We start from the raw sequence: 27,399 nt of genomic DNA, 5'->3' as shown, positions 1-27,399 counted from the left end.
ATTGCGCGCTCAATCTGCAGTGTGTCCCTCCTCCATAAACACTTGAGCAATGTAATTTTTTTTTTTTTTTTTTTTTTTTGGGGGGGGGGGGGGGGTAGACCGATTTGGTACACTCCATTTTGAAAATAGGTGATGACCATTACAAAACAAAAAGACATCCATGCATAATGTTAATATTGTCAGAGGTGCTCAGGTTTTTGTTAAAAACTAAACAACTTCAACAGAAATGCGTAAAAATTTCAACCACATTGTCAAGCTTACACATTTTTTGTATGGGGGTCCAGGTGGAAATTTCATTACAAAACGTCTCCCGTTTGGCAGCAAATATCAACATAATGTGAAAAAGTTATCTCTTTGAACATTTGTTGCAGGAAATTTTAATTTCTTAGGCAACACATCTAATTAATGTAGTATTGTTTTATCCTTATATGCATTGCAAGTGGATTATTATGTAACTGAAATTAAGCGCTTACTTCTCAGAGAAGAGAACTTGTCTTTTCAAAGACTATGGAGAACCAAATTCACCACTGCCTTTTCGCTTGGGCTGATTTTAGTTTAACATTTCCACTAATTCTTGAATCTGTGAATTACCAAGCAAAGATTGCAAAGAGTGGGGTATCCATGGACAGCCAGCCACCCCCGGTGCTAAGCGCATGGCGTATTAGAGAAGGGGCATGGGAGACGACAAGGAAGGAATGGGTACCTTTTTACAATCAACTAGAGTTTTGCATTACCAAGAGAGTTTTTATTGGTATTTTAAGTACTTTTACATACATGTAAATACTAGCGTTAATTGTATTCTTGGGATTAATGATATGGTAATATGTGAGTTTACCAATTTCAGTACACAGTAAATATCACTAGGTTGGTAAATTGGTTTGAATCCTCTAGGTTTCAAAAATCACACCATCCAACCATTCTGTCACAATTTCATCAACCTTTAGGCAATACCGTTTCAGATGCTGATAAGTGGAATTATGTTTTGTTGATTTTGTGCACCATTACGTACACGCCACAAAAGACACAAGAAATGACCACACAAAATCAGAGTTAAAACCTCAACCTTTTAAAATAAAACAAACGACCTTAAGGTTGAAAGAACATTCAAATGTTGTCTCCTTTCACCTTTGCATTATTTCAGACAGAAATCTTTCAGCGAAAGACAAGTACTTGTGTGAGATTTCTAATCAGTGAGATTCCAACTCTTAAACTGTTGTATTTTGACAATGACCAATTCAGTACTTTACTTTCATTAGTTGTGATATACTTCCCAACAGGGGTCTGTTTTGGCAGGGCTTAACCAATAACTGTTTCAGTTAAAGGCAGTGGACACTATTGGTAATTGCTCCAAAAAAATATTAGCATAAAACCTTCCTTGGTGACGAGTAATGGGGAGAGGTTGATGGTATAAAAAATTGTGAGAAACGGCTCCCTCTGAAGTGCCATAGTTTTCGAGAAAGAAGAAATTTTCCCCGAATTTGATTTCAAGACCTCAGATTTAGAACTTGAGGTCTCGAAATCAACCATCTAAACGTACAAAACTTCGTGTTACAAGGGTGTTTTTTCTTTCATTATTATCTCGCAAGTTCGAAGACCGATTGAGCTCAAATTTTCACAGGTTTGTTATTTTATGCATATGTTGAGATACACCAACTGTGAAGGCTAGTCTTTGAAAATTACCAATAGTGTCCACTGCCTTTAAACTTGCCATTGGTAGATCACTGGCCATTTATCAAAACAAGTGTTGGTTACGACCAAGAAAACCCACTCCTGATGTCGCATAGAGTGTCAAGTGTTACCATACTGCTGCTAGTTTCAATTTTTGGAAAATTAATGTACTGAATATTTTAAATTAAATTAACAATAATAGTGTTGAGAAGAAAGGGTGACCCAGAGATGGTCGATAAAATATTCATCCAGTACAAGAGAGATCAGAATAACAATGAAATACAAACACTAATTCCAAAAAGTGCGATTAGCACCTACGTGTGTGAATTATTTATGTTTGACAATACATGTATGTATAGGTAACCATACCCCCCCCCCCAACAAAAAACCCCACAAGCCTCTCCCAGAACCAATTACTTTCCAGCTACCTCTTTTACGAGCCCCCTCCGCCCCCCTGACAGAAAGTGCACTTTTCCAATATTACTAAGAAACTGTAAGCTGGAGTCAAGCCTGACCCAAAGCAGAGGTTCTACTGACAGGGATGTGATTTCTCAATTTTCTTAAACCCCCACCCTCCGTAACTTAGATCAAATTCATAAGAAAATGAAGATACAACCATATTAAACACCCCAGATTGCAATGTAGGGCTTTCAAAACCAAGGATAAATGTTTGTAAGCCAGGCTTCGCAATCGGAAGATTTCAAGTTCAGGGGTTGCTTTCAACAGCCTATCACATCCCTGTAGGGTGTTGTGGTCGAGTGGATAAGAGCAACGAACTCAAGCTCTGGTGCTTCTGTTCAGCAGAGTGTGGGTTCGAATCCCGGTCGTGACACTTAAGCAAGATACTTAACTATAATTGCTTCTCTTCCCGCAGGGGTAAATGGGTACCTGTAAGGGCAGAGATGGTTCTTGTGATTGATTTAGCCGAGTAGTGCATATAAATGTTGCACAAGGCTGTATACTCCCCAGGGAGCTGAGATGGTTTAAGGAGTGAATTTAGGCCCAGTGACCAGGGGTAATAATGTGAAGTGCTTTGGGACGCTCTCCGGGTGTGAAAAGCGCTACATAAAAATGGGTTATTATTATTATTATTATTATTATTATTATTATTATTATTATTATTATTATTATTATTATTATTATTGTATCAATCCAGTCACACTATCATATAATTGATTAAACATGATTGCATTGTATTTGAAAGTTTTTGAGGAAAAATTAAACAGGGTATCAGTGGGAAACAATGTACTTTACATAAAGAGCTCTGTTATAAAGAGGTTCCCATACGCACAACGTAGCTTACTGGATTAAAGGCCGAATCACACTGCAGCAAATAAAAAAATGAGTTTTTGCGTATTCTGTGAGGAGCAATTTAACCAATAGAATGCATTCTCTTTGCGTCATGATCGTTACTGTTTTCATAATCGCTGCAGTGTGACTCGGCCTTTTAAGCAGCTAAAATACCATTGTGTGACTGGTATCCTGCTTGTTTCTGCTTAGCAGAATATTGCTAAAGGCAGTGGACACTATTGGTAATTACTCAAAATAATTATTATCATAAACCCTTACTTGATACGAGTAATGGGGAGAGGTTGATAGTATAAAACATTGTGAGAAATCGCGCCCTCTGAAGTAATGTAGTTTTTGAGAAAGAAATAATTTTCCACAAATTTGATTTTGAGACCTCAAGTTTAGAATTTGAGGTCTCGAAATCAAGCATCTGAAAGCACACAACTTCGTGTGACAAGGGTATTTTTTTCTTTCATAGTTATCTCGCAACTCCGACAACTAATTGAGCTCAATTTTTCACAGGTTTGTTATGTTATGCATATGTTGAGATACACCAAGTGATAAGACTGGTCTTTGACAATTACCAATAGTGTTCACTGTCTTTAAGCATCATTCTCTGCTTAAGCAGCTCCATGAAATTCTGAAGTCTAGAATCTCATTTCTGCTTTGTGTTTCCTAATGGGAGACTTTGGAATGCTAGGTGGCGGCAGACTTACCAGGAAAGTTTTCCATTTCTATACCTTCAAAAGCATAACAGTTCTTTTTCAGAACCGAGAAGTCTCCATATTAAAATCTGATAAATCTAATCTGCGGTAGTAGAGTATATAGCAAGACAGTTCTCTAAAGACAAACTCTACCTGGCAAGTAGATACACACATGGTATTACCGCAAACCAAATATATATTAAATTTCCATTGTTTACTAGATCTGAGCTTGCAATTCTGAGACGGTGGATTTACCTGGTTAGTCTGCTGCCACCTAGAGTCTACCCAAAAGTCTCAAATTAAGCCACTAAAATCATCCTCAGCCCTTGATAATAAAATAAATTTTCTCTTTCAAAGGGAAATTGTTGCAAGGGGCACATTACTCCACAATTCATTGTAAACAACAATACAATTTTTTGGTATGACTTGATTAAAAACTTGGCAAATTCTTGTACAATAGTTGTGCATTAGATGATTACAGGGTCATGTGCCCACCTTGTTGGTTGCGGACAGAACGAGGTTGAGCTTCGCTGAGAGATGCTCTGGGAGGGAGAGTAGGACAGAGTTAAAGACGTCTGGTTGGTGTTGGCTTGAGCTACAGATCACCTCCACGATGCAGGATGTGCTAACTGTAACAAGAAAATATACACACAAATTATGTGTCAATATAAACCACAAGGTATAACAAAATGAAAAAACAGCAACAAACCTATGTTGCAGTGACAAAAAGCTTCCAGTGCAGCACCCAAAACAATTTGTTTGGGGGCAAGCTGTAAAAGTTCCAGACAGAATTGTATGGCTTATTTGAGTGATAAGAGCATCCGACTCATCCTCTGGTGTTTCTGGTCAGCAGAGTATCAATTAACAGACTGATCCATTAGTCTCCGACCACGACGCACGTGTGAGCAAGAACACCTGAGCTTCTCCTGTGCCTCTCTGCACAACTGCCGTGCGCGCCAATCATGTCGGACTTTACTTGTAGGACCTTCGTTGCGTTGTGATTGGTCAATATGCAATGGGGCGGAGCTTAATGGATCGGTCTCATGCTCTGTCCTTGAGATAATAGAAGCTTCTTATACACCGCTCATAGCCGTCACTCAGCGACACTCATGGCACTATAACATACATATTTTCCTGCAAGATATGTGGGACTTTGTTTGAATCGTGAGAACTCTCCTTTCACATAGCACCATGTAATGATTTAAAAGGTGCTGTGGCACAATATGCTGCCAATCAAACCAGGAACACAGCGCCAAACCAGAAGGGATATTAAGCATAAGGCCCTGTCTAGGATAGTCCTTGTAAAAGAACACACACAACGGCTTACAGTCGAGGGTTCCGGCCAACACATATTGGTCAATAACAGACCCAAACATCCCAGCATTACTTTCTTACATTCTTTGAGATGTGGTTGATCTAATTGATCAGCTAGTATTGCCAGTAGGTTAGGCAGACTCTGCAGGATGGTAGCATCGCCTGATTGATACAGCTTCAATATACATCCATACACTGTATCATTCTCTTCGAGGTCATCCTTTAATGGTAGGAACTTTAACAGCATCGGCACAACCTGTAGGCAGAAAGAAAAAAATAACAGCAATGCTTTTAAGGCACTGGATACTATTGGTAATTGACTGTTAGCATAAAAACTTACTTGTTAACAACCAATGGAGAGCTGTCGATAGTATGAAATACTGTGAGAAACGGCTCCCTCTGAAGTAACGTAGTTTTCGAGAAAGAAATAATTTTCCACTTAAATATTTGAATTTGATTTCGAGACTTCAGAATTACAGCATCTGAAATCAAGCATCTGAAAGTAGACAACCTCGTGTTACAAGGGTGTTTTTTCTTCCATTATTATCTCGCAACTTCGACGACCGATTGAGTTCAAATGTTCACAGGTTTGTTATTTTGTGCATATGTTAAGACATACCAAGTGAGAAGACTGGTCTTTGACAATTACCATAGGTGTCCAGTGTCTTTAAAAGGTTTTCATACATTTTTTTATATCAAGTTTTAGACCATGACATGAATCCCTACTCACTGTAAATGAAGATGTACGTGTATGCATATAATTTACTAGTTTTTTTATAAATCAGAAGTTTAATAATAATAATGGAAATTTATATAGCGCCCATCCATGTTAACATGCTGTTGGCCCATTCAGAAGTTTCAGCTTCATTAGTTGAGTTGAATTGAGTTGAATTGAATGGTTTATTCGTCAAGTATATAAAAATGCATTAAATTTACAATCCTATTGTACAGCAACATATAAAATATTGAAATGTAAAATTGCACAAGTTATACCCCAATACCACATAAAACAATAACCTCAATGTAAGAAAAAACATTAAAATTCATATAAAAAACAAAGTTTTGGACCCCCTCCCCAAAGTAAAAGAGGCCAAATTGCACAGGAGATGCCAGAAAATCAAATAAAACAATAATAAACAATTAGTTGTCAAGCTAGTTTGAGAAAAAAAGGTGAAAATCAGAGAGCAATGGTTTCAGAGAGTCACTTAAAATCGTACATGCTAAAATAGTTTTTGTCTCTCCGAGACGAACACAATTTTTGTGACATTGATTCTACATACCTCCCCGAGGGGTACCAGTGAATGGTTGGTCATGATGAGACGACATACTGAAGCGCATACGTTATCGATGACACGTCGGTTGGTTTCCTGCCCCATGACAGATGACAATGCTTGTAGGATATTCGTAAAATGTCTGATGGTAACACCACACAGTTAAGAAAACATGTAATTCTAAAACGCAGAGTTAAACAATCGGTCACTTGTGATTATTCGAGGTTGAAAAATAAACCACACACACAAACACACAGTCGTGTTTGAACATTACGTTGGAGGACACCTGTTGTACTTTCTATTGTTCCTGTATTGAAGCAATCCCTATTGGTTTTGTACACAAATTACTACAAAGAACCGACTAGTGAGGACCTATTGTCCCTATTGAAAAATGTCCTCGGAAGGTTCACCATACATACCCATATTTTCATGCATTGCCAATAACTGCTTATGTTAGACATGTACCTGTTCGTTGTGCTGTCATTAAGCATTCGAGAGAGGCTCTGCTAGGGTCAAAACGTCAGGCCACTAGTTACTGGTTAGAAAGCAAATTGCAACAGCTCATTCAATTTTTTTTATTATAGACCGCATTATTATGACGTCACCATTCAAATATCTGACCTACAACAAGGCGCCTGTACGCGAGTGCGTGGGTGTGTGCATGCATAAGCTGTAGCAATCAAACCGGGAATGTTGCGTGCTGCGTGCTTCACTTATTTACGCACATACAGTTTGCCCTACAAGATGGCGCCTTTCATAGCAAAAAAAACGGTTATTCAATACGGTCTATTAAGGATACGGGAAGGCGTCTTCTCCTCCATTCTGCGCCAACACTCCAAGACCAAAGACTGCATTGCTCCGTACCTCTTCATCTTCATCATGAGCCATGTTAAGGAACACCGGGAGTAGATGCTGCAGGAAGGGACGGGTGGCCTCTCCCATCCCAACGATGGACTCCGATAACGTTCCTGTTGCAAAAGACTTCTCTGCGCTGGAACAGGATTTCTTCTATGGAGGAATTTTTTTTTTTTTTCAATTAATTTTTTACCTCATCAGACGGTAAATCCCCCACATAAACTTGCAGGTGACAGGGCTTTTTCCATTGCTGCTACCCAATTATGAAATAGTCTACCCATCCAAACCAGGAACTCCACCTTTTCCCCTATTCTGTAGCTGGACAAAAGCGTCTTTGCACCGTCTTGTTTTCTTTTTTCAGTACCTTGTATCCATTAGCAATTTTGCGCTTTGTAAATACAATTATTATTAATCTTTAATTTGGTTTGACGAGTTCCTTCTCTCACTGTTCTCATGATCAGAAGAGGGAGTGTTCCAGCAAAGTATGAGCGTACACCACTCTAATAATAATAATACTACTACTACACTGTAATTAATATAATAACAATAATAATAATAATAAGACTTGTAATGCACACAAACCCACCCTGCTGGATGTTGAAGGCGCAGAAAAACCAAAAATAAAACCAAAGATACCACTGAAGGCCTGTAAGACCAGAGCTTGCCTTTATCTTTGGGGACAAAGACAGCGGACCAGTCTGTTCCAGGCCTGGTAGTTCCTATTTGGAACATTGATTGACTTATCTTTGTGTGTATATTATTGATGTGTTCTGTCACTCACCGTTCTTGCAATCAAAAGAGGGAGAGTTCCAGCGAAGTACGGAGCGAATGCCACGCCTCCCAAGGCCCTGGCCAAGGAGGGGATGATGTCACCGGCATATTCGATGAGCATAGCGTCGTACTCGGCTTGATCTCCATCCTCATCCTCGTCCTCCTCATCATCTTGATCTTGACACGCCGTCTGGAAATCAGAGGCAAAAAGAGCTAGACAAGTTTCATCTTCAAGATTCAAACACCTTTATGGTCCATGGAGAGCATTTGATAATGTTTGTTATGAAATGTGAATGGTTAGCAAGAAAGATGTCTTAAAAGTAATGATCCACACAAATATGCATCGGAATTGCATTTCTATCCCAATTATGTCGTGAAATAAATTGTCATGCAATTTGTGGAGTCAAATGTTTGACTTGGCCGACCGTGTTAGTTCGCAAAGTTGAGTTGCTTTAAAGGTTGGTGTAGTGGTGTCTTGCCCGCCTTCCACCTCTGGGCCCCGGTTCAAATCCCACCAGGGGCACTAGGGGGATTGTTTTTTTTTCTAGTCACTACAGTCGCTACTTGACTGGCGTAATTCTCTTGGGTTTTCCTCATCTCAAACTGAAATTTCTTTGTTGTCTTCTCTCTTCTTGTTCGGCGCAAATAAGAGCATTAAGAATATATCCAAATCCTTAAGTTTTCCGTTACCCACCTTCCGCTGGAGTACATTCCTGACCGCGCTGCTGATGCTGCTGAGGTTGCCCTGCTCGCTGACCATGGCCGCTCGTAACGTTCCAAGCATCTCATTTAACGTCTCTAAGGTAGCCATGACGACTGTACGATCCGTTTCACTGTTGACAATGTGGATGAAATGGGGGACGGTCTGATCCACTGCTTTAGCGAGAGCTGTGTGAGAGACAAAAAGAGGTCACAAAATTGTGCCCATAGAGTCTGTGGATTCTTCCATAGTGTATTATTTTGGATTTATCAAACCATCTCTGCCCCAACAGGTACCCATTTACCCCTTGGTGGAGAGAAGCAATTACAGGCAAGTGTCAGGGACACAAGTGTCACGACCGAGATTCACATTCACACTCTGCTGAATAGAAACACCAGAGGCTGAGTCCGGTGCTCTTATCCGTTAGGCCATGGACACCCTGTGGAAGGAACCTTAATGTCAGAGTCCTTGTGAATAGTGGTTTCAAGACTAGTCTTCAGAATACAAGCTGTTCTAGAAACCATCAAGGCTGATTGGTTAGTTGGTAGCTCCTACCTTGTGTCTCCTGTGAGTTGGTGTCTTGGAGAGCTTTGTAGAGACTGCAGCATAACTGACCGGAGCTTGTGATGGCCGCCTTGCGTACATTAGCAGCAGGATAATCAATAAGCTTCAGAACCTCAGAGAAACACGTCTCTAAATGAGGCATGAACGCAACACTGGAAGAAAAGTCATCACAAATGAGGTTTAAAAAGTGCAGGTATTCATCGTATAATAAAAGACACAACTCATTGGAGTCTAATTAAAACTACTAAGTTGAAATACAACTTAGCCCTTCCCATGAAAAGTGCTGTTGTAAATCCCACATGTGTACAGACATTTTTTCTGGCAAATGTCAATATTGAGAAGAAGTAGAGAAATTTTATCAATTTTTATTTTTTGTGTGGCCTTTTTTGCTGATATTTGCTGATTTTTTCCCCCAGAAAACCCCCTCCCCCCGAAAAAAAAACCCAACAGGAATTCTATTTAAAGCCAGTGACACTTTCGGTAAACAATGTTGTCCAAGGACCACACTTCATGTATGACAACTTATATAAAATAACAAACCTGTGAAAAGTTAAGCTCAATCGGTCATCGGAGTCGGGAGAAAATAACGGGAAAACACACCCTTGTTTCCGCACGTTTCGCCGTTTCATGACATGTGTTTACTATAAATCCGTAATTCTCGATGTCGAGAATTGATAATTGTTTTAATGTTTTCTCAAAAAGTAAAGCATTTCATGGAATACAATTTCAAGAGAAGTCTTTTACCATTACCTTCTGTAAACCCTGTAAGATATTTGAAACTTTTGTGAACTCTGTTCCGAAAGTGTGTAATGGCTTTAAGTATGAAGAATATCATGCCTGCTAGTCAAAAACGTGCATGCATTGCGCCACCATCGACCCCCCCTGTAAACAACGTGGTGATCCTTCCTTTTCCCCTACTGGACCCAATTTCACAGAGCAGTTACTGAAGATTTCTGCGTTTCTACAACACCCTGTAAAGCGTATACCCCAAGACTACCATGTCAGAGCATATAAATGCAGAACTCCACTATATAAGAAGTGCCATGCCATTGTGCACAGCGGTGCTAGAGTGCACGCCCAATGAGCAATTTCCATATATCAAAGGGAAGAGTATTTTCTCTCAATATTTCATAACACGTCTATTCATTTGTCCTGATGACCTATGATCTTAGGGACACTATGACCTTTGACCTACCCTGTGTTTGATGCAATTTCACCCAGTGAGTTACAGGCATCCTCCTTCTCCTCCATGTAAGAATTTTCAACGCTGTACCTGCAAATCATAAAAAGATTGTTGTTAATACAGTTAATGTCCATGCTTCCAAAACGAACTCGATGGTGGTGATTAGGTCAAGGAAAATAGACGAGAAAGTGTAAAGTCAATGATAGAATGTACGAGACAGAGTATAGTCTAGTCTCTGACTTGAACTATTTTCCCCCAAATTACTAAATACTTTGTCAAATAACGTCTGATCACATTTCTTTTCTGCAAAATGTATAAGGATATTTTATAGTGCTTGCAACATTATGGAGTAGGTACCATGATTTGATGAGATAACAATTTCAGTTTCACTAAGGTAAGTTCGTTAAATGAAAAATGTTTTGGGAATAATAACATGTGTTCAGCTGTGTTTTGCACATCTTTGAAAAAATATCAGTTCAGTGTAACGAATCAACCGTTAAGTGTAGAATAGTTTATACAGAGTGAATGATCTCCCAAGGATGTAAAGAAACCTTAAGCATCTCACCCCTGGATATCCTCATCTTCCTCTCCATTTTGTTGATTGACTTCGCTTCCTTCAATATCTTCATCATCATCACCTTCATCATCTTCCTCCTCCTCTTCATCTTCAAATAACGACAAGACACCGCTGTCCTCATCGTTATAATGTGCCTGTAAATAGTTCAAAATATCCATGTTTAATAACAAAACAAATCTTGAGACATCTTTTAAAGGCAAAGTGAACCTTTAGTTTTTGAAATCGTTTTATAATTTTAATCCCATATAAATATAGATGGATACAATAAAACGTACATTTTGAAAGATGGTTGAGCTTTTGATATATCGCTGAAAATCCGAAGCGAGTATGTTCACTCAGGAAGAATCCTCCCTATAGGACATGTAGGTTTGCACAATCCAAGACATTTTACTGACCAGAATTGGCATGAAGTATAAGCCCGGCTTAAGAGTCGTTACTATTAGGGAGGTTTAGCTGCACGTTAAGCGAGCAAAAACGCGATCGTGAATCTCAGAAAATGTTGTTGTAAAAATATTCTTTTTTAAAGGATTTGGGTACTTTTTCAAAATGTCCATAGATTTATATTAAACTTACAGGGTTTAAAGATAATGATAGTGCAAAGCTTCCCTTCAAATATTACTTACTGAGGTGCTGTAGTTTTTGAGAAATGAGTAAAACAATGTCATGAAAATCGTTTGTAAACGATTAAAATAATTTTCGTCTCATAAGACGAAAATTATTTTCATGACATTGTTTTACTCATTTCCCAAAAACTACAGCACCTCAGCACGTAATAATTTCAGAGAAGCTTGCTACTATCATTATCTTCAAACTGTGTAAGTTTAGTGTAAATCTGTGGACATTGTGTTTTTTGTCCTACAAAAGTTACATAGACCCTGTAAGCATACATGAAGTTCCCATTTATCACATCAGGTACGTACGTACCGACGACATACGCGAGCATGCAATAAGCTCATAGTGGTGACATCCCCTAGAAACGACACAATTTTCTGACGCTCTTGTTCATGTTTTTGCTTGCATAACGATTGTGCAGCTAAACCTCCCTATTATCATGATTTGGTAGACTTACCACAATTCCCTCAGTAGACTTGAGCGAGTCTACCATGAGTTTGGTAATCGTCTCAAGGTGTGTTGCCATGCCAACCCCTAATACCGACGACAACGAAGCAAACAGTCCGTACCTGAAAAATATTCACAGCAAATGTTCACAGAAAATTTGTGCCTCAAAAGGAAAAATTCAGGCCGGTTATGGACCAGGCCAAAGGATACATATGTATAGGTCTTTTAACAGCAACCGGCCAGCGACCCATCAATACTAGGACTGAAGAACAGCTCCTCACATGGCTATTTCCTCATTAATTATAATAATAATAACAAATTCTTATATAGCACATTTCACAATAACTGTCGCTAAACATTAGTCCTCTTGTCATAGCGCCGATAACATCCCTTTAAAGGGACACGTTGCCTTGGATCGGTCGAGTTGGTCTTTGAAAAGCGTTTGTAACCGTTTGTTACAAAATGCATATGGTTGGAAAGCTGTTTCAAAAGTAGAATACAATAATCCACACAAATGTGCCTCGAAAATGCGTGGTTTTCTTTTTACCTCGTCGACTAACACGGCCATTTATGGGAGTCAAAATGTTGACTCTCATAAATGGCTGACCGTGTTAGTTTGCAAAGCACAAGGAAAACCACGCAATTTCGAGGCAAATTTGTGTGGATCATTGTATTCTACTTTTAAAACATCTTTCCAACCATATGCATTTTATAACAAACGGTTATAAACGCTTTTGTTAGACCAACTCGTCCGATCCAAGGCAATGTGTTCCTTTAATCTTTCTCAGCTCCCTGGGGAGTATACAGCCTGGGCAACCTTAGCGCTCCAAAGGCTGAACTTGAACTTGATGCTCTTACCCGCTCGGCCATTTACCACCTTAATGGGAAATGAAAAGCACAGAGCGCTGTGGTGTCAGCAGAGCCAATGAAATTAGGCCCCGATGTGACTACTCCATCAAGATGGTGACTCATTGAGAGAAAGCATTTTCAAAAAAATGTTTGTGGGTTACTCACGTGCATCTACGCAGGTCAGGGTCGTTGATCTCCTCGATGAGTTTCAGACCAAGTAGGAGACATTCTTCAGCGAGAGGAAGAAAGTTGTCCCTTCCGAGGGTGCGTGCCAGGACTCCCAAGGTGTCTATAACATAATCATCACATCAAGATTTGTTAACTTAACCACTATTGTTAATTGGCTACCAATGACGTCATGGCCTTGATCGTGTAGTGTGGGACCAGAAGGGATTGTGCGCGTGCTTGTTTCAAGAACTTGTGTGAACTTGTGTGCTCTTGTATGGCACTTGCAGGACTCTTAGAACGCATGTGTCAAAAATGTAAGTATTTTGACATGATTCCGGTTCAAATGAATCAATATTTTACACGGTCAACCTAAACCATATGCAGTTGGACATGTCACAAGATCAACAAAGGTAGTGCTTTCAGCTCTACCGGCCAGGCTTCTGATTGATGATACCCAAGCCTATGGGGGTATCACCCTGTTTAAGCCGTTTCAGCCCAAGGAGTTGGTGGCAAGGGCCCCTAGAAAAATAGATTGTAACCCACACCTTGAAGAGGCCTTTAGGCCTTGTGTGTCTGGCAGCTTTCATAAAAAATAAACATAAAATAAAATTTGAACAAATGGTAGGGGGCGAGTTGCTCTAAGACTTGGCTCCTCTTTTGAGGGCTTTTATACTTCAGTGTGCACATAACATAGATCAACATAAGGCCTATTCAAAATTACAGCATACTGACTGTCAGTCACCCCTAGGAAGGAGGTTGTGTGTTTAAACATACCAATAGCTTGTACTTGTAATGTTAATGCATCCCCAGTTTGCACAGTAGTAAGGTAGATACGCAACTGTTCCATGATCGGCTGGAAGAATGGAAGCATGTGCTCCTTGGCAGCGTTACTTGTAGCTCCTAACGAAACAAAAAATCGTAAAAGGTCCGAAAAACAGTTACTATAAATGGAACATAAAAATCTGAAACTTTTTTTTGTGTTTTTCTAAATGTTGTTTCGAAAAAATAATAGCCTCAAACAGAAATAATCATGACACATTTTCTAACAAATGAAAACTACAAAAACGATCAGTCATAAATTTTTTTTTTTTTCAAAAACAATGCCCGAACAAACATAATCATAAAATCTTTTTTGAAAAAATAAAAAAAGGAATGGGACATATAGGGATTTAAGGCATTGCATGGTGAGGTATCAATATATATTTGGTTTGAGGTAACACCATGTGTGTGTCTACTTTACCGTGTAGATTTTTTCTTAAGGAACTACATTTATTTAGATTTCGGAATTCAGGAGACTACTTAGTTCTAAAAAGAACTGTCCAGTTTATTATTTACTGCCTTGGTGAAAGGAATATGATTGGCCAGGACTGCTACTTTCACTTTAGTGGATCGACGGGACTTTTAGTTACTAACTTCACTGCCACTGAGTGAGTTCCTGTCGGTGGTAACGTTGCGTCTAGCTTTCTCTAGCCATCCTCAAGAGACTTACCAATTGCGCTGATTGCGAGTTCTTTGATATGAATCACACTAGAGGTTTGTAATGTTACAAGGAGACGCTCCATTAATGTTGGCAGATATGGAAGCAATTCATCAGATCCTGTCCAAGAAAACAAATACTCCTACCGTCAATTGTGAAATAAATTCATCTCTGATAATCATCAGATGAGTAAGTACAGCACTTCTTCAAGAATGAAAAAACGCAACAGCTGATTACGGTTGTTACAACTAAACATAACAGTTGCATGGCTCTTGGCTGGCACCCCCTAACAGATATTGAGAATATAGAGAGATCCCCAACAAAGAGCTACATATATAGCTTATAGTTGGTAGAGCGTCCGCACATTAATTCGTAAGTCATTGGTGCAAATCCTGCTCTAGTAAATTTGTCTGATTTCCACCTTTTTTTCTGAGGGCAGAAAAAAAAAAAATCGGAGAACAGATTTAAGTAACAAGTCTTAATGCCTGTTCATCAAAGTTTATTTCCTAACAAACAAAATAAAGTAGTATAATTAAAAAACACTGACGAAAAAAAAACATAAAAAAGAAAAAAAAAAAGAGAGGAAAAATTACCTAGGTTTTCACAGAACATTTCCAGTGCATAATAGATTCTTGTGACACCCTTGGGGCTCTGGTCAGCAGTAGCAGACACCTGGCTGAGATAGTCAAACAGTAACGGTAACAGCTCAGCATGGTACTTGCTGATATCCGGCTGTAGGTGTTCAGCAAACTGACCCAGGCAGAATAGAGCTGCGTTACGTACGACCTGCTGAGGGTCACGGATGCCATTGCAGATGCATTCTAGTAATGGCTGTAGGTGTCTGTGGGTAAAACAACAATCCTTTATTTAAAGGAACACGTTGCCTTGATCGGTCGAGTTGGTATTTGAAAAGCGTTTGTAACCGTTTTTTTATAAAATGCACATGGGTAGAAAGATGTTGTAAAAGTAGAATACAATGATCCACACAAACATGCCTCGAAATTGCACAGTTTTCCTTTTACCTCGTCGACTAACACGTCGGCCATTTATGGGAGTCAAAATTTTGACTCCCATAAATGGCTGACGGTGTTAGTTCGCACAGTAAAAGGAAAACCACGCAATTTCGAGGCAAACTTGTGTGGATCATTGTATTCTACTTTTAAAACATCTTTCCAACCATATGCATTTTATAAAAAAAAGGGTTACAGACGTTTTTTATAGACCAACTCGTCCGATCCAAGGCAACATATTCCTTTAATTACTGTGATCAACAGGGTTCACCCCATGATTTTTCACAGCTATGGGGCAGGACATGTGGCGTGACATGTGGCAGGACATTGGACATGTGGCGTGTCACGGCCTAGCAGTTTTAAAAGAGCACCAAATTCAAGCTCTGGTGTTTCTGATCAGCAGAGTGTTTGGTGACTTGCATAAAATAAAAAATGGGACCCAAGTTTTGGAGGTTTGGTATTTGGCTTAAATGCAGTGGAATTTAAATTAGTTGGAATTGAAATGAGTGTTTATCTTGGTTCTAAATTGACAAATATTTTAAATAGCGATGTGAACTGGTTATGTTATTAATTTTGGTTTTTACCCATACACACTAGGCCTGGGCTAATTATTCAAATATCCGGTTAATGGCGAATAGGTTTTCCTATCCGTAACCGCGAATGCCTTTTTTTTCTTAACCGGATATCCGCATAGGGCGCGAATAGCTATTTATAAACTGGATAGTTCTGTAATTACAACCGAGTAACCGGATATTCTTTAATATCCGAATATCCGCGGACGTCGGGCGACAACTGATATAAATGATTTGTCTGAATCCTCATGAAACTTCTATTAAGACAGCATAAAACAGCATAAATTAAGTATTAAACTATGCTCACCTCCGTGAAGAGTTAAAACAATGACATTTCTGACGTAATTTGTTCAAAGATTACAAAAGTTTTCCTTCACGTAGAGTCAATCACGATCGAAAGAAAAAGCAAATCGCCATCTTTAAATTAGATCCGGTCATTTTTATGAATGAACCAAGTGACACTGTCTAAAACTAATATCAATCCGTCCATAAGATATCATTCACAAACGAACAGCGCCCTCTAGCAGCTTTTTTTTTTTTAAAGCGCCCTCTAGCGGTGAAAAAACTATTCGAATATCCGGTTAATTTCGGATAGTTGGCCAGCGGTATCCGAATAACAAAATTTCACTATTCGCCCAGCACTAATACACACTGATGTGTGTTAGCACTGTATACTCAGTACTTCCCCCCCCCCCACCCGAGTCCTGTGAAAAAAATATCACATGCATACTACTCATCTTCCTATACTGTGCAGAAACCTCCTCTGGAGTATACTCGCCCCTTACTCGGGTGGGATTCGAACCCACGACCCTTGCAATTCTAGAGCAGTGTCTTACCAACTAGGCTACCTAGATTGCCCGATAGCTAGAGGTAGTTTGAATCCTATGTTTTGGCAGCGGGTACTGCAATGATATATAATAGATGTAATATTTTAGTGCATAAATACAAAAAAACTCTCTGTGTTACTCACTTGTTCCTGATGAAGTCCGCACAGCCTTCAGCAAGTACAGCTAGGCTAAGTAGACCAGCCTTCCTCTCAAACTGGTTCTCACTCCTTAGAGCTGGTTGGACCAACTGCATCAATGGGGGCAGCAACTTCTCAGGTGGCAGATGGAGGGCCATCGTATCGATCACCTACAACAGTAAAAATATCAAAAAAATGCTTGAATTTGACTCATTTCTGATTAAAGAATTACCAAAACAAATGACAAAAACTTAACTGTTTGAAATTAGCATATATAAAATAAAAAAAAGATATTTCAAATTCTTAAAATTATTCAAACTGCCTTTTATTGTGATAAAACAAAAAGAAAATTGGTTGTCTGCCAAAGTGTTCCAGTCCTAAATGGATTATATTGATTAACTTATTATTCATGTGTATTCATACGTATTCTTTTTGTAGAGGCCAGACCCTGTACAAGCCTAGGCTTCCTGTCTGCGACCTCCCCATACTGTTATTTGGTTCTGTAATTAGTTTTCCCTTACATTGTACATGTACAAATAGTATGGAAATAAACCTGAAACAAGAATGATGCTGAAGGCAGATGTTCATATACTGGGATGTGATAGGCTGTTGACAAAAAAAAACTGAACTACGGGCACAAAAGCATAAAGCGTGGAAAATGCTTGCAAGCTTTTTGAAAGCCTATCTCTGCAATCTGTATTTTTTCTTCTTTTTTTCTCTCTCAAATTCTTATGATAGTGATCCTAGTTTATTAATATTTTTTTCAGTGGGGGGGCGGGGGGCTAAAACAGTAAAACGGTAAAACTAGAGAAATCACATCCCTGCATCTAAATCTTTTAGGCCTTGAATGATCTTTTGAATGATCCTTGGCTTCTTTGCGTACCTGTGCAGCAACTGAAGATGGAGTATTAGCCTCTGCCTCCTCCCCACATTCATCCTCATCCTCGTCTTCATCATCTTCCTCAGGTGGACTACACATGATGGGGAACAGCACCTTCAAGACTGGACCAACTAACTTATATTTCAGCATTGCCTGGAAACGACACAAGCACAAATTTGTTAAAGGAACATTACAGAATTGGTTTTTGCTAACAAACCGTTGCTGGCAGTGTAAGCACTTTATGTAATCCACCATATATATAAACTGACAAACCTGTAGAAGTTTGAGATCGATCGGCCATCTGGGTCACGAGAGAATAGTGAAAAACCGATTACAAATTTTGCATTGCATCGTTGCCAAATTAAAAATAAATAAAACGCTCACTGAGCGATAAACTCCAAACGTGACGTTAGATTATTTATTGCTCATCAAATATGACATTTCAGACAGATATATTTCAAGGGATGTTTTCTACTATCATCATCATTAGACCATGTAAGTTTTATGTAAATCTGTGATCTTCACGATTTTTGTTTCTCACCAGTTCTGTAACATTCCTTTAAAGCCATTATACACTTTCAGTAAACAGTATTGTCCAAGTCCCACACTTCGTGTATCACAAATTATATATAAAATAATAATCCTGTGGAAATTTAGGCTCAATCGGACATCGGAGTCGGGAGAAAATAACGGGAAAACCCACTCCTGTTTTCGCGCGTTTCGCCGTGTCATGACATGTGTTTATAACAAATCCGTAATTCTCGTTAACGAGAATTTATTTTGTTTTACCGTTTTCTCAAAAAGTAAAGCATTTCATGGACTAATATTTCAAGATAAGTCTTTCACCATTACCTTCTGTAAACCCTGTAAATTATTTGTAAATCTGTGAACTTTTTTTTTTTTTCTGTACCGAAAGGTTCCAATGGCTTTAAAAGGGAAGATACACTTTTGGTTATCACTCCTAAACATAATGACAATAAAACTATCGGTTCTAGAAGCTCACAGCAGTTGAATATAATAAAACATTTTAAGAAACATTTCACTTCAAAGTAATGTAGTTATGTAAAAACATAAAATCTGAGAAGCCTTACTGAAAATAGTCAAAACAAATGGTTGAATATTGTGATCAAAGGTTGAACAAAAGGGTGTCAACGAGGGTGTCAACGAGAGTGTCAACGAGGGTTGGGGAGTAACCTGCAATGGACTAACATCCTGTCCAGAGGAACAGAAATATTCTCAGTCATTTAATGCCAAGGAAACCGGATATAAAGTTTGGCGTGATAACAAAAATAATTTGGGGGGCTAATCATCCTAATTCGCAGCTAAGAGCTAAATTGGAAGGACGCAGCTACAATGTGTTCGAGAAGCTGGCATGCAAGGGGGCCTTTGGCTGCCAGCCACATCAACCCATTATGACCATGGAGCACAGCCAAAGATCGAAAGTGTTTGTTTTTTTTTTCCCGAGGGAGGAAAACAGGATGGTCTGGAAAACCCTCATAGCACAGCAGAGAACCAACGCACAACTCAACTCATATATGACCCTGGCCGGGAATCGAACCGGGGTCACCTTAGTGAGGGGCAAGCGCTTTATGCACAAGCTAACCATGCCACCCACTGATGAGCCATATTGGCTCGAGACAGACTTTACTCTGTCCAGTGCACCTGTTTCTGTCCTTACCTTTTTCTTCAGACTTGTCAGCCAGCTGATGAAGGATAAAGCTTTCACTCTGGCATTGTTACCTAGAGTGCTATTGCTTGCTACCTGAAATCAAACAATGAAATCAATCATTATCAACAATAGAATCAACTGAATAACAATGAAATAATGTTTTAGAAACAATGATACCATCATCAACAATTAAATGAACAGTCATCAATGAAATAATTTTGCAATTTTATGGGATGTATAATAGATCGAAATTTGTGATTAATTTTCATAAGAAAAAAATTATTTTTTTGGATCTATTGTACATCCCATAAAATTGCCATCACGTAAAATTGCAAACATTTTCATCTGAGTAATGAAAACATTCCCTTTTTCTTTTTAGATTTCAAAACCAACGGAGCTTTCTTTAATAATATGCACAAATTGAAATGTCTCAACAATTCAAACCCGTTGATCCAAGTTCTCAAAAAGAAACCCTACATTTTTATGAAAGTTTGACAGAAAATGGAGGATTGGAATGAAACTGCTGTTACAAAAACCAAAGTTACGACAGAAAATCTTGCAATGTACCTACCTCACAGCAGAACTCAACAACAGCTTTGAGATGTGGAACAATTATAGACACCTCACACTCAACCAACTCATCAAATAGTTCCATTGCCTGGCAACCCTGGTCCTCATCACTCGCTAGTAACAGCCGAATTACCACCAGAACTTGGGGTATCAATGGGCGGAACTGAGCCTAGAAGACAAATAATAGACCAATTGCATATGATGTCACACTCTCAAAAAGGAGGCAGATCATTGGACAATAGCTGTTATTTGGGCGTAAAAACTTGCGCATGACCTCAACCACCTGTAGCGTTTCGCGTTATGCAAGGGGGAGCTATTGACTTCTTACACATTACAGAACGTGCCTCCGAACAATGCGCCTAATTTTGGGTGTCAACTCTCCTTTGTGCATGTTTGTATACGATTTTGACACCCAAAATGACACCCAGGATTGGCACATGTGAGTACGCTGCACGTATTGCAAGGGGTCTATAAACCATTATTAAATTGTCGTGACACAGTTTCATTCGAACAGGGTTAATAATGTTGTAAAGCACCTTGATCTACCTGCTATGTATGCGAAATAAGAATGTTTTTCAGAACATGATTCAGAACTAAGCAACTGCAATGGGAGACTTTTGGATGGTAATTTGTCAACGTTCTACGAATGCTCAGACCTGTTGCACAGTACTGAGCATGTGCACGCACGCTCAGAGCTGCTAAAAAGGGCTGTTATGTCTGCTGCTTCTAGCATCTCAAAGGCCTCCCATTGTTTTGCAGTTAACATGGTTAAGATCAATCTTAAGATTCGAACTGCCTCTAGCTAACGGGCAATCTCTGTAGTCTAGTTGGTAAGACACTGCTCTAGAATTGCAAGGGTTGTGTGTTCGCATCACACCCGAGTAATATGCCTGTGATGTTTTTTTTCACAGGACTTGGGAAGGTACTGAGTTTACAGTGCTAACACACATCGGTGTATGAGTAAAAACCAAAATAAATAAGATCAATCTTAGCTCTTTGTGAAATCGGCACCCAGAACTTACGATATCATCTGAGCCTAGGTACTGGACTATTGACGTCATGGCCTTGATGGTGTAGTGTGGGACCAGTTGACTCTCTCTATGTTGCAGCATAGTGTTGAAGAGATTACAGGTGACGCGAAGATTGGATCTAAGATGCTCCCCAGCTGAGCTGCTCACACAACTCAAGACTAATGCTGCAATCTGTTATATAATCAAAGACAGTATTTGTATTTACAACAAATTTGAATCTTAAAGGCACTGGACACTATCGGTAATTACTCAAAATAATTATAAGCATATAAAGTTACTATAGTAACCAGCAATTGAGAGCTGATTGATTTAGCCGAGTAGCGCATATTTGTTTCACAGGCTTTATACTCCCCAGGGAGCTGAGATAATTTAGGAATGCATGCCCAGTGACCAGGGGTTATAATGTTTGAAGCGCTTTGAGACGCCCTTCAGGTATGAAAGCACTATATAAAAACTGGCTATTAATATTAAGTCTTGAGACCACACTTACCTCTTTGTGTTGAGCATTTGGACTTCTTGCTTGCTGCTGAAGGAACTGCAGCAGGTCTGGCCAGCCACTTCTTGATGCCAGTTCATGTTTCGCTATTGCTCCGATTAGCTGTGCCACGGCATTGCACACACTCTTACTGTGTTTATCAAAACAACACAAAATAAAATCAATCTAGAATCAAGTTAAACGTTAAACATGCATCTGGGGAAAAAAAAAAAGTGTTTTTACCTATACACTGATTTGTCAAGCAATGTACACTCAGTTAAAAAAAACATCCACAGGCAAATCACTTGGTTTGGATGCAAACCCACAACTTTTGCATAACAATGCTTCATGTCTGTCACATAGTGACATTCCTGGTGCGAAAAAAACCCCAAAACTAACCTGATCATCTGAAACCAAATGCAAGAAGAGATTAGTTCTGAGTTTGTTCTTGAAAGTGAGGTAGAAAGTCCCCTTTCTCAGTTTGAGGAGTACTAGTGAGTTTCATGCGGAAGGACCGGGCCGAGAGAAAGATTGATGGGAGAGGGGCATTCAAAAAAGATTTGTGTCAGCAAAACAAGACATTGGTATGTTCATGGCTTTGAGGCAGCTGTTGGTGGTAGGTGGATGCAAGGACAAAGATCAATATCTTTAAGACAAATTCCCCAAGTCCTGTTAAAATAATCCAGTGTTGCCAGTAATAATAATAATATCAAAGTCTTATATAGCAACACGTAGGTACTCAAGGCGCTGAGTATATACATGTACAACATTTCAGGAGGATAGGTTATTGCAGTGATGAACTTTGAGAGTTATTTACACTGGACTCTGCGAAGCATTTGAGTATACAAGATTTGTTTATGCACACACCACAGGCCTGGAATTTTATCTTTGAGAGGGCAAGGCCATTTTCATTTTGCAAAGGGCACTTCCTTAAGAAAGTCTTTACAGCCTATGACACTTTTGGAAGGGGCATTGAGGCCAATACTAGGGTAGCGGAAGCCATGGCCTCCGTGGCATAATTGTTAGATTACTTTGGCAGGGTTGCCATGAAATTTACTCACTCTGGCTCCTGAAGGAGAACTTGCAATAGAATCTGCTTCAAGCTGTAAGAGAAGATAACAAATATTCCCTTCAGTTTAAAACTGGTCGTTAACATTAAATCTTCCAAGACTTACAGTTCTGTAGTGGACACGATAGGCCCCTTTTGAAACCACAATGTAGATATATGTCTTGGCAACACGTGATGATTGTATTACTATTATTATCATACATTTCTGGTTTAAGAAACCAAGGATGCCTCATAAGTGAACGCAATCACTGCAGCTTGAAAGCCCAAGGAAACCTGTAAACAAGGGTGCTTGCTACATGGACTGGAATTACGTGTACCTACAATTGTAGGTTAACAACTTCTACAATAAGTGTTCTGGGTTCTTTTCCGTGCCCCAATAATCCTGGCACACAGAATCTACAGCTTAATGTCCCATCTGAAGGACAAAGCAATAATGTTGAACTGTCTTGTTCAATTACACAAGTGCCGAGACTGGGACTTGAACCCACACTGTGCTGATCAAACAACACCAGTGGGTGTGTATAAACCTTTGGGCATGACACGCGACCTTGCACCTGTTCTTATAAGACAGTTTCTTCATTCCTATTGGTCGAGAGCAACGGCTGAAACAGTTGTGCTACATCACGCGATACCCGCGACGCGCACAACATTCCCTTATAAGGAGTTACCCGAGGGCGGCGGAGGGCTTTACCATTTCATAGCTGGAGGGGTGTTGTAGTGAAAGAAATCATTTAACAATTACAATTTTTTCATTTATTTTACTTTTTGACCAAAAAGTGATGATGTTTTTGACCGAAAAGGTATTCATGAATGGGAATCAAAGTGTGTTGAATCGGTTTTCAACTAGTGGTTTAAAACCGACGAGGCCTGGTTCTTTATATTATACCTCGACTTCATCTCGGTAAAATTATCAAGAACCAGGCCTCGTTTGGATTAAACCACTAGTTGAAAACCTCCTAACCACACATTGATTCCCTTATTACTTCACAAGTCCGGTGCTCTTAATGGCTCATCCCACGCCGCACAACATATTATGAACAAAATGGTACAGAAAATACAAAGTTTTCCAATTTCGGCAACTGAAATTAAGCAATGATGATCGTCTTCAAATGCTTTTTTCAGATGGAAATATTTCTCTGGTGGATTCGCACTAGTACAGGCTTCAGAATCAATGATCTCTTAGATGAATCAAACAACATTGTTTATGCATTTTTAACCCTAAGACACTTACTTATGACTGACTTCTGGTGAAAGCTTCGTCCATTGTTTAATAACTTTTCTTCGAAGGAGTACTGCAGCCAACTGCCGTATCTGTGGAGTTCAAAGAAAATAATTGTGTTTCAGACAAGCAAAAGTACCAAACCACTGAAGCCCCAAAGTAAACTATTTGTTTGCATTTTTCAAAGCTGTAAATACAATGACTGATAACTTGTACTTCTTGTACTAGTCAGGGCTTGAACTTGAGAGAAATCTACTTAGACTGCAGGGTTAGTGAAGCTCAAACTGTAAACAAGACCAAAAACAGGAGAGAACTAATGCACAGCTTTACTCACATATGGCCCTATCCAGGAATCGAACATGGGCCACCGAATGGTGAAAGGCAGTAGCTTAACACACGAGCCACCCGTTCTAGGAATAGACCCTTCCCATGAAATATGCAAATTGCACATACATAGTGCGTGCGCACTAACGTTTTGGTTGGCAAAATGAGGGAACATCGCGCTGTTTTGTACACGACCAATGGCTGCGTGACGCAGACGCGATTGCGCGTCTGACGCAGACGCGATTGCGCGTCTGCTCAGTGCACATCTCTATGGCGTTTGCCAACCAACAGGGTCTGTACGCATGCGTGAATGTAATTAGCATAATTCATGGGAAGGGTCCATTGAAGATTGGATGGAAAACCCCAACTTATGTATGTCTTTGCCAGTTCTTTTTATATTTTTTTATTTATTATTTTTTATTATATTCTTTGAGGTTTTTTATGCCGTGTTTCTGCTGTTTTCTTTTCTCTTTAAATTGGTGTGTATTTATGTATAGATTTTGCCTGTTGATTGTTAATTCCATTTCACTTAATTCTGTACAAACTTTATTAATTTGAATGTCAACCTTTTGGTCGTTTTTTATTCAGATTAAAATATACCATTTATAAAAATAATAATAACTTGAGAGTCACATTTTTTTATTAATCCAAAGTTACCAACTGACTGACTCATTACAAATGTGGAACACAACTCTGCAAAATGCATGTCTACCGTTTCCACCATTTGGGGGTCAATTCCTTTGTGTACATTTTGACCAAAATGGTGGACATGCAAGTAAAATCTAGTGTACATGACCCTCTGCTTTTGAGCAGCAACCTTTGACCTCCTGCAGAGTAATCAATCATTATGATGAATTTGTGATTTCTTTGATTGCAAACATGTGAATCATCAGGGAAGACTAAAGAAATGATGGATGCATTCTCACACAGCTACAAACTTACCTGTGGATTTGTTGACGTAGTAAGCACATTGAAAAGTCCAGGGACGATATTGGGATCTTTCAAAGCTCTCTTCAACTGTTTCGTACCCTGAAAAATAATACACATCGAGAAAAAGATAACAGTTGTAGCCTGCAATCAAACTTGTAACTTTTAAGTAAGGCCATAAGTAAGGCCATACCCACTAGCGTGACTAACAAGTCGGGTCATCCTGTGCGAAGCCAAACCATGAAAACATTGTAGAGGGAGGCAAATCAAGACATGTTCACTGATGCGTGAAGATACAGGGGTGGAGAATATTAATGTAAGAACTAGCCCTGGAACGGAGGAGTCCAACCTGGGTTACGGAAGAACTTGCTGGCTGCTGAGCTGAGTGATCGAGATGTGTGGTGTGTGGTTCATCATAAAGATACATGTAGCCACTTGGTTTTTCCTTCCTCCATGTATAGACCATTTTATGATGTATAGACAGAGTTTACTATACTAATTAGTGAGTAAAACATTGGAAAATTTTGCATAAATTCTAAGTACACTGGAAATAGTGTGTTTCACTTGGATGCTATTTTGGGGGATTTTAGCCCATAAGACCATAGGCTTTAGGGTCTTATTAATCCTCTCCCTAGTACTATTGGATGGTTTCGATTAGCTTCCCCAGGGTGCCTATTCGGGTGGCGCATTTTTTTTCCAGGGTGAACATGGGCAGATAACTATCCCACTTTCTTCCTGGAAAAAAAAATAACCACAACAATCACTCACCCTTCTTGTGGTGACATCAGTGCACCTCGGGCCACGGTCATTTGGCCTTGGGGCTGGCCCGAGATGCACTCACATCACCACAAAAAGGGTGGGTGATCGTTGCATTTTTTTCTCCGCAGGAAGAACGTGGGGTAAATATCTGGCCACGTTCATCCTGGAAAAAAAAATGCGCCACCCGGGTGAGCAAGCCAGGTCAACCCCGGCAACCTAATCGAACCATGGAGATGATTGAACGCACCCACAAGTCCCACAACACTGTGTGTGGTTAGGGAGGGGGGGGGGGGGGGGGGGGGGGTTGTAAGTTGTAATGTAATTGTAAGTATGAAAATAATGAATCTATTTACTTAATGAATCTATTTACTTAATGATTCATTATGTCGATCATGATAACTGTGCCTGGCGAAACTACCCACTAAACTAAGACTAATCAGTGATATTTAATAAGCCAGGAAAAACTGCCTTACCTGAGTGTACACTACATGTACTTATATTAGACCTTACAATACAACTTAACTAGCTAATAAACAATTATATTATTGAACAAACTATTTATCAATATCACTCAGTGACCACCCCCACCCCCCTCTCTCAAATATTGTCAAATTAAATTGAAATTGATTGATGAGCATGCGTTTTAATATTTGATGAAGCCAGCGGCTTGTCCTTCGTCGTCCCATGGAGGAAATTTAAATTATAATAAGATAAAAGTTCCGAAACATCAACAACCAACACACTGTTCTCACCTCTTGAATCACGGCACTGTTTGGTATTAACAGTTTTTGCAATATTTCTTCTAGAGAACCCGCCATTGTCATTGTGGTTTATGACATTTCACACGTCTACCAAAAAAATCATGCACATTCGGCAACACATGGATCCATTACTGCCTTACTGGTACTTACTGTATGCACTAAATTTAAGCTCAACACTTCTTTTGGTGCTGGTACTAAATTTCAAGAAACCGTCAACGAGCGTCAAAGTTAGTCGGTCGTTCATCAAAGCTCGGGGCCGGGAGCGCAAGTGACTTCAGGCTCCTCTCCCTTTTCATTAATATTTGCGTGTGTTTTTATGGTTTTACTTTCACGAAAACGAAAGCACAACTTTTTGAAGGGTGGGGGACAAAATATATAAATGTCCCCCACCCAAACTGGCCCAAGATTTCACCACAGAGCAAAATCAGCAAAATGTTCCCGGGAAGGCCGGGCCCATCCCCGCACCGTAAAGGCTTCTCACACGAACTTCGCTCCATCGATGGAAGATTTGCACCCCCCCGCCTTAGAGTGGGGACATGTCGAAATGCCGATAGATTTGATTAAAAAAAACCCAAAACATTATGAATAATTGAAACATTCAATAAGAACAATATAGCGTTGCCAAACAGTTGCCATGCCTATATAGTATAAAAGTAAACGCGCATCTGCTTTTAAATAAAAAGGCAATTACTCACAGCGGCGCTAAATTCCTCTGTATA

General features: G+C 39.4%; 1 protein-coding gene across 1 annotated transcript; it reads right to left on the bottom strand.

Annotated features, from left to right (window-relative positions):
• Positions 1 to 739: 739 nt before the first annotated feature.
• On the bottom strand, positions 740 to 26,810 carry LOC139934461 (importin-4-like). Its single transcript, XM_071928704.1, has 24 exons — positions 26,672 to 26,810; positions 25,176 to 25,262; positions 23,922 to 24,001; positions 22,683 to 22,724; positions 21,637 to 21,772; positions 21,138 to 21,317; positions 20,117 to 20,284; positions 19,555 to 19,638; positions 17,880 to 18,029; positions 17,003 to 17,166; positions 15,044 to 15,291; positions 14,463 to 14,570; positions 13,748 to 13,873; positions 12,971 to 13,094; positions 11,967 to 12,078; positions 10,886 to 11,031; positions 10,333 to 10,410; positions 9,129 to 9,289; positions 8,568 to 8,761; positions 7,884 to 8,063; positions 7,047 to 7,255; positions 6,257 to 6,389; positions 5,058 to 5,232; positions 740 to 4,291 (listed from the first exon to the last, which is right to left on the bottom strand). Exons 1-24 carry the CDS (start codon positions 26,741 to 26,743, stop codon positions 4,146 to 4,148), a joined length of 3,303 nt encoding a protein of 1,100 aa, XP_071784805.1. The 5' UTR covers positions 26,744 to 26,810; the 3' UTR covers positions 740 to 4,145.
• Positions 26,811 to 27,399: the final 589 nt, after the last annotated feature.

The sequence above is a fragment of the Asterias amurensis genome, chromosome 3 (assembly GCF_032118995.1).
Source record: "Asterias amurensis chromosome 3, ASM3211899v1".
In the NCBI taxonomy this organism is placed as follows: domain Eukaryota; kingdom Metazoa; phylum Echinodermata; class Asteroidea; order Forcipulatida; family Asteriidae; genus Asterias; species Asterias amurensis.
This window is presented reverse-complemented; position numbering and strand designations above follow the sequence as displayed.

What these genes read in the sequence shown, in the direction of transcription:
- LOC139934461 (XM_071928704.1), bottom strand. Translation starts at nt 26,743, where the DNA reads ATGACAATGGCGGGTTCTCTAGAAGAAATATTGCAAAAACTGTTAATA. An exon ending in CTACGTCAACAAATCCACAG is followed by an intron (nt 24,002 to 25,175) that starts GTAAGTTTGTAG and finishes TGAACTCCACAG; the next exon opens with ATACGGCAGTTGGCTGCAGT. An exon ending in GAAGATGAGGATATCCAGGG is followed by an intron (nt 10,411 to 10,885) that starts GTGAGATGCTTA and finishes TATGATTTGCAG; the next exon opens with GTACAGCGTTGAAAATTCTT.